The sequence below is a fragment of the Montipora capricornis genome, chromosome 14 (genome assembly GCF_036669925.1).
Source record: "Montipora capricornis isolate CH-2021 chromosome 14, ASM3666992v2, whole genome shotgun sequence".
NCBI lineage: Eukaryota > Metazoa > Cnidaria > Anthozoa > Scleractinia > Acroporidae > Montipora > Montipora capricornis.
Genome location: NC_090896.1, coordinates 22,010,839 through 22,019,424, shown reverse-complemented (window position 1 = coordinate 22,019,424; position 8,586 = coordinate 22,010,839). Strand labels below are relative to the sequence as shown.

The window sequence follows — 8,586 nt, the reverse complement described above, 5'->3', positions numbered from 1 at the left end:
GTAGCTATAGGCCGGTAATTACTAGGATCAGACAAAGTTCCACTTTTAAAAACAGGAGTTACTTTTGACACTTTAAATACATCAGGCACTATACCTGTAGAGATTGACATGTTAAAAATAAATGCAAATGGCTTGGAGAGGGTCTTAGAGGCTAATCTAACCAATTTATTTGGAATATCCAACGAAGATTTCTTATCATTTAAGCAAGAGAAAAAGTTAGCAACCCACTCTTCTGTGACAGGAGACAGAAAAAAACTATGTAGAGGACTATGGTTAATAAGCCCCCATGGATCCCCATCAATACTATGAATAGCTTGAGCCAAATTGGGGCCAACATTAATAAAATGCTGATTGAACTGTTCAGCAATATCTGATTGATTAGTGAATTCTTTGTTGTTTCTTACAATTCTAACAGGACCATTTTGGCCTTTATTTTTTCTCTTAACTAAGGTACCTATGAGCTTCCAGGTGTTCTTAAGATCACTTTGATAGAACTTGAAGCGCTGACAGTAATAATCATTCTTGGCCTTATTTTTTATTCTATTTAGTGCATTAGCATAAAGCTTATATTCTCTTACCTTATCAGGATCTCTACTAAGGAAGTGTGATTTATATAACTTTTGCTTATGCTTAACTGAAGTCAATACGCCTTTAGTAAGCCACGGTTTGGCCAATTGTCTCCTTTTACTTTGAGATGCTTGCTTTATAGGTGCATGCTTGTCTGCAATTTTTTAAGTATACTTATGCAATTAGTAGCTTTCTCATGAATATCATTAGATTCATTGCAGACACTAATCCAATCAACTGCATCAACATCTCTAATATACTGGTCCACATCAAATTTGCTATAATCACGAAAATAGGATACTCTTCTAAACCTTGATATTTGCCGATCAAGTATACAAAACACTGGTAGATGGTCCGAGATATCAACCAGCGCAATGCCGGCATCCACACTCAAATTAGAATTTGTGTAAATATGATTCAATTAGAGTAGAAGTATGATGAGTGAGCCTGGTTGGCTTTGTTATTAAGGGAAATAAATTGTTCGAACAGAGCATATTCAGGTACTCTTCTGATAACAAATGCTCGCTATATTTCAGGAGATCTATATTAAAATCTCCAAGAATATATATCTCATACTGACTTATCTCTTTAAGTAAGGTTTCAAATTCAGAGGTAAATGCAGATAAGTTACAGGTAGGATGCCGATAAATGCAACCAACAATTATTATATTAGGTCTGGCATTCCCTGAAATAATTTCACACCAGGTTGATTCGACCAATGGTTTACTAAACTTTAAATCTGGTCGATGAATGGCATTAAGATTTTTTGAGATATATAACCCAGATCCACCAGCCTGTGTTGGTGAGTTGGTATAGAATTAATTGTTTTGGTGACTAACAGCAGTAACTCAAAAGATTCATGAATATAATTATTTCTGGATGACAGATTGTGCCATATCCTCCCTGTCTTTGAAAAAGTCTATCAGGAACTCAACTGGCTGCTGCTGCAGATGCAACCCCCACTCTCAGACTGTGAATTCCATACAACTTTGGATCCAACCCTTCCTTCTGCAGCTCCAATTTTATAAGCTTGTTGGCTCGACTATAAGACATGGGCTCTTTAGGTAGCTCCATCTTCCTCTTGGTATTCAAAATCCAACAAAAAATCCTTGACTTTTTGTCGTACCTGCCTGCTCGCAATAGTTTCTCCACCACTGCAACTGGACATGGAAAAAATCACTGGGTGCTATGAAAACCCAAGAACTGTCTCGGAACTGGTCATTTTTCCTTTGTGCGAGAAACGCTGCAAGATGAGACTTAACAAAAAGGAAGATTACATGTAGGGACAGTCAACCTGCTCAGATCATCCTAACGAAGAAAGCCAAAGAATCCGAACACAAACAGTGCCGCAACTTGTAAGTCAGCCAGATGGCTTTGTTTGAGGCGCTGGATGATCCTCCTTATTTGACTTACTTCAAACGCCTTCTTGCGATTTGGAGGTCTCGCTAGAATTCTCCTTCCTGCTTCTACCACCTGACGGACTAGTGGATGATCACCCAGCTCCTGCAAAACACTCTTCTTGTGAACCCAGCTTGTGCCACATAGAACAGTGTTAAGTGAGGAAACTGAGCTCCCTTGGTAAATAAGATGTACCAAGTAAAGGGAAAAAATGCTGGGTCTATAGGTAACATGGCGGCACCACACTGGGTAGCCCACTTCTTCCATGCCCAAAACGCTCGAACATATGACATTACTGTCTTTGGTGCCCTATCCTGAACTAGTATACGTGGAAGAGACTTTGCAAACTGCCTCAGCTGGGGTGGCCTGTGAACTCCTCCTGCAACCAAACAGACAGGTCCACTTCCACCCGAACAGGGTTTGGCACAAAGTCAGGCCATGAGTAGATCATTTGCAAAATTCATCAACCCACACAAGGCAATACTGGATATAAAACAAAACATTAATGCCATTCACGACCACCTTGCTAATGCAGCAACAAGTGGCCCACAATAAGACTATTGCTGCAACATCCAGAACCCCTTGGCCAACACAGCTGGGGTAAAATTGCCATAACAGTAAAAACTGCACTAACTGCCCAAATAGTGAGTGACACAGCAGAGGTAAAATTAAATGCCATGACTGCCCAAATGGCAATGGCTAATTGATTGCCACGACAGCTAAAAATTGCACTAATCAATCCCAACAATAATGGAAAGATATCACAACAGGGGCCAGCTACATGCACTACTGACATTAGGCAAGCCATTTACCATTTTAATCCCACGGTACTACAGCAACATAACAATGTGCCAATGAGTACTAAAGGAAGGCACCATCACTACTGGCAAACATTTTCGGTTTTGCCCAAACAGCACAAGATTCCTCTGAGAAACTCTCTCCTACTGTTGGTTGCTGAAGCAAATGCCAAGAGCCACAATTGGGAAGGAGGGTGTTCCTGATGTAAAAGTACTGCTGGCAGTTGAGCCTGACAGAAAAATCCCCTGGTACGGTTGAATGATTATTGCATCAGTGACAAAAGCTTGCCATGATCCGGTTGTATCAACTGGGAGAGGCCACCAATAATTATTGGTTTCCTGCAACCAAACCACTGTAAATGCATCAACTGCTGCGCACGCTGGGTTGCGGTATCTATTGCAGAATCTCTCAAGCTGTTAGGTGTTTATACTTGCAAAATGATCCACTGTATGAAAGCCCCACACTATTCGTCTGGAAACAGGAAGGATCAAGCATGTAATCATTCGGGTCATCAAACGCAGACAAAACATCCGCCTCCACACTTGTGTCCCTGCTCAACAGACAAACGGATATTAAAATCAAAAACAATGCCTATAGGTGCAAATTTTTGGGAAGTGAAAGAGGTGTATTATGGGATTTGAGAAAGTAGACAATTAGTAGGATAATAATGATACAGTAATAAAGTCACACCAGGGCCTGTAGTTGCTTAGGGCTAAGGAGATAAAAATGTTTATTAACCGTAGATCCTTTGTAAAGGATTCCTCTTCATCCACCCTGCCTTCAAACCTTCCCAAGAATGCCTAGTGACCAGACCTAGGGCAGGGTTTGCTATTGTAAAGGCTTCTTATGTTCATGTTTATAAAATAGTAATGAATCAAAAGTGAATATACAACTTACAGTAACTGCTTTTATGTCAAACATGTTCATCTTGACAAATTAAAATAATGAGAACATCAAATGAAAATATATTTCTTAATTATATTTGTCACTCTTACAGTGTATGTATCAGCAGTTCCTTCATTTTCATTTTCCTTAATTTTTGTGGCTGTGCTTTTTAACCCAAACAAAGACTCGTGATTAGCAGTACAAACATGCTGCCATTTCTTTGTTAACTGGCACAAACATGACCACTGTAACCTCTTGTAAAAGCCCAAAATTGCCTTGAAAGTGCCAGCCCTGGAATTGTGTGTAGAAAGCCATTGAGTAAGCCTTTTACATGTACCTTCATTCACTTCAATCAACTGTCTTTTATAGAAATCCAAAAGATTTGCACTAAGTGGGTTCCATTCTTGTAGAAGTGAGAAGTACATGTGCCTGTTACATTACAATGTCTTCATTTTTTTGAGTTTCGTTTTTGGGAATAGGTTTTTTTTACATAAAATTAATGATAACTTGACAAGTTATCCTACTTTTTGTCATAACATTTGTTTTGTCAGAAACCTGTCACTTTTTGGTCTCTGAGCATGTTAACATGAACTTGCTTCAAATGTTACAAAACTTGGTAGTTAAAAAGTAAGACTTCATAATATCCATGCTATGCACATTAGTTCCGAAAGCATTCTTTTATCTACCTTATTCTTGACTTTAAAACTAATTCTGTTTTGTCTCAGGGTTCAAGCTTTTCTCCAGTTCAAGAGATAGCCAAAGCCCGTAAAAAAATTCAAGAGACGCTTAGCACGGTAAGCTAGTGTCATGGCACGCTTGCCTTGATTATCTGTTTCCATTTCTTTCTCTTGTGGTTACCCAAAAATCTAATATCAAACCAGGGAAATTAATGTTTAGACAATATTTCCAGAATAACTCTGGAAAAAGTGATTGAGTGATCAATGCTGTTGAAACTTGCATGTAGCAAATTAAAGTAAGCAACTTGACTATAAGCAACAGCAGCCTCTTTCTAATCAAAATCCAAAGATCTACATTTATGTCTAGATTGTTGGGTATGAATGATTTTCATTTAAGAAGGAAAATAAGAAGCTGGGTTCTTCAGAAAGTAGGTCCTGAAGCAAAACTTTTACCTTGGCAACAAATGCGGGCCAGTGTTATTTCTAGTATTGCATATGTTTTTTATTGGTGGTAAAGGGGAATCATGGCAGTTTACCCTTCAAACATTTAGTCCCCAATTTCTAGACGATTACATGTAGCTCCCATGTAGCTCCAATGTAGCTCCCATTGTGGTGTGGGGAAGGTGCCTGAGAAAACTGAAGGAGCCGCAAGCAAGCACACAAGGTATCCATGACAACCCTGTGGGCGGCAACCACCCCATACATGTACCAGGCACCGTCACACTGACAACCTCATTGGAAAGACATAATGTTACCAAAGCCCCCCCAAGGGAGAGATGGGGTTGGGAGCAAAAAGCTTTGAGCAGATCATGACCAAGAAATGAGTTGACCTCCACAGGGATGCTGTAAAATAACTGGGGCCCTGAAAATGCTTAAAGTCCACCCCCTCATATGATTAGCAACTGAGACCGCTGGCCACCATTGTCTCGAGTTTAACTATGCCTAAAGTACATTCAGCCACATTTAGACCCATCTCCAATAGATGGTTTTGGGAAGGTGCCTGAGAAAATTCAGGGAGCCACAAGCAAGTATGCAAGGTAAACATGACAACCCTGTGAGTGGCAACCACCCAAACAAATCTCCAAGGTGCTTGGAGAGCCAAGGGCCCGCAAACAAGGGGGTCAGGGGACCTTGCTCCCCCAAAAACCATCAAGCGACGACCGGTTCTCCCTAACGGTAAAGGCAAGTAACTAAGTAAAATAACTAATAGAACAAAAAACAGAAAAACTCACCACCAACAATGACCAACAGGGCCTACTACCTGCCTGAGGCATCCACCAGGTGAATGGTTGGAAGCTGTCCAAGATAAGCCACAACTAAAACGCAAAAATATAATTAGAAACTGCAGCCAACTGAGACATGCAAACAGCCAGACACCTGTCACTGGACAGGTTGCAAAACAGCCCAAACTTACGAAAGCTAGGACAGCTGCAGCAAGAGTGATTCGGCTGGCGTACGGATGTAAATCTGATAGGCATTGCTAGACCAGTGACCTAATGCTTGAATCATGTGATCAGGGATGCCATTACCACAGTTGCTGCTCCAATGCAAAAGCTATGGCTAGAAAATGATCCTGGAACACCAGCTGAGGACAAAATGTTGCATAGCCCAATCCATAAGTGACGCCTGGGACAAAAGCCTGCCATCTTGAAAAAGAAAAAGCAGGCCAGCTCTAGACCCTTTTACCATCGTATAAGCCATCAATGACCAGTTGGCACATGTGAAAAGAGCTTTCATTTACAATCTGTCTCAGTCACTTAGCTATAAGAGATCACTTTGCTTCAACCTCGTCATGCCTTTCTTTTATACTCTCTGTCTCAAGCCACTGAACCCTTTATAAATCCCCCTCCTTTTCATTTGTGCCCTTACGTTGTTCAATATTATCCTTTGCATCTTCGTTTACCACCTGATATACATTGTTCAGTTTTTAATAACACCAAATATTTCCAGTAGAACTCTTAAATAAAATGAATCATCTGGTACGTGCAAAGGTACAGGAGTTGCGTATTCCTTATAAAGCTTAACACGTTCAGTGCTCCAGTTTCTCAACATTTTCATATGCTTTGGCAATCTTATTCTTGATTTGAATATGTGCCAGGCCACGGTTATTATTATTACTTACATGTACATCTCCCACGTACTGTAGATAATCTTCTACAAACTCATCGGTATGCAGCAATAACTGAGAATTCTTGATTTTTACAATGTATGTTTCTACGTTCCTGCCCTGCTAGCAACACGAAGCAATTTCCCAAGTGAACACAAAACGTAGAAATTTAATATATCTTTTAAGTGATTTGGGCATGACACTTCCTAAAAACCCATTTGGCCACAAATATGCCATTTGATCTGCAGAAGTTTACGACTTCAGCTTGAGAAGTAGCACATCAGAATTTATTTCTACACAAAACATTACCCTGCTCTCTAATTCTAATTCCGAAATTTACAACCCTTCTTATCAATTAGAAATAATGGTCTCTTAAGTTGGAAATGAAGATTAATAATTGTAAACTACATTATCATTTCATTAAATAAATAGTCTTTACAGGATACTCTTACCCATCTTTCTTTCTCACTTCAGCCAAGCTCGAAGAAAATCAAGATCCTCATGAGGCATCTCGTCAATACATTGATTTGACAGCATATGCTGACTATTGTATTCAGCCTTTAACACAGCTTCACTCTTTCTTTTCACCCCATTCCTCAAAGATATTAGTGCCCAATTACATTTGCTTCAAGTGGCATCTGAAAACTGGTTGTCTTCTAACTTTTGGCATTCTTCCCCTGAGATTGGTGCACAATTTTGAAACTCTCTCCAGAGATGTGATCCAGTATTAGCAAATTACAGTTACTGTAGCAGTACTGTCCAGCATTTTGACATTCATGCAGTTATGTCATTCATAATGTGAGCAAGTGCTGTCATGTAAATACATTCTTTAACTTTAACTTTAACTTTAACTTAACTTTATTTACAAACAAATCACAATTATACAAACAAGACCATGGTGGCCTGCAGTCAGCATTTCCATTCTAGGTGGGCCACTTACACAGCGACATTGTCACTGGCTCTCACATGTAAACAAAAAGACACTTTAAAATTTACAAGAATTACACAAACAAACGAAAAAAAATGAAAACAAAAAAAGCCATATACTTCAAAAGATTGATGTACATAGCACATATCAACATTCATCTCCTCAATTTTACGAAACTTTAAAAGCAATTTGTTCAATTTACGTTTAAACTGTGTTTTCTTTAGCCGGTGAATTTCCGGGGGGATACCATTCCATGTTTTTGTTCCAATTCTAGAGAAGGACAATAGTTTGTTCTCCACATTTTTACATGAAGTTTCCAGCTATTGCAGACCGCGTGGAATAGGAATTAATTTGTTTCGAGCGAGAAAATAGAGTTGAGATATTGGGTGGAGCAATATGCTGATTGTCCTGATGGGAAGAAGGTTTGCCACCCCATAGTTCTCGTCAAAGTTAATGGCATAACCTGTAGAGCACTGCTGGATACCGGCGCGACCAACATGCATGCATACACGCCATATTCAAACTATCATGGGAGTGGTTACAAAACGAACGACACAAAAGAAAAGTATGCCATTCCACTGAGTGTGACGAGAATTGACTGTGTTGAATTGCTGTCTGTTGAAAATGCAAATTATGCGTTAATGATAAGCAAGTACACAAATCTGAAGGGAGTGTACATGGAGGACACAGACTTAAAGAAGATCCTTCCTGTTCATGTTATTCTTGGAGCGAGTGACTATGCGCGAATAGAGACCCGCGAATCCCAGCGAACTGAAGCTATGGGTGAACCAGTGGCAGAATAATACTCGCTTTGATGGGACCATCATGTCGTCAGGGACGGAGTCAAACCTAGACAGCATGTTCCTAGCGCAAACGGTGTCAAACGATTATAAAGAGCTGTATAGAATGGACGTCCTTGGACTTGAAGGCACACCTAGTGGTGATCAGAGCGTTGTCTACGCAGAGTTTTGTGAACAGCTTAGGCGCAGTCCTGATGGGTGGTACGAAGCACACCTTCCTTGGAAAGGAGACCACCCTCTCCTACCTTCGAATGAGTCTGGGAGCTTGAAACGACTGGGGAGTCTAGTTCAACTTCTGAAGAAAACAGGTCGACTGTCCGAATACAATGCAATAATCCAGGACCAACTGCGTAAAGGAATTGTGGAAGAGGCAGACATGCCAACCAGGGCGAAAGAATTTTACATTCCCCTCAAAGCTGTAGTGAG

General features: G+C 40.1%; 1 protein-coding gene across 2 annotated transcripts in view; it reads left to right on the top strand.

The window, feature by feature from the left end:
* LOC138033846 (elongation factor 1-delta-like) overlaps positions 1–8,586 on the top strand; it is a 43,915-nt gene that overhangs the window by 9,861 nt on the left and 25,468 nt on the right. The window contains exon 2 of one of the 2 annotated variants that reach the window (XM_068881706.1): positions 4,374–4,442. The exons of the other annotated variant lie outside the window; for it this stretch is intronic. Coding sequence (XP_068737807.1) covers positions 4,374–4,442 — 69 coding nt within the window. The remainder of the gene's footprint in view (positions 1–4,373; positions 4,443–8,586) is intronic. 2 annotated transcript variants of the gene reach the window in all.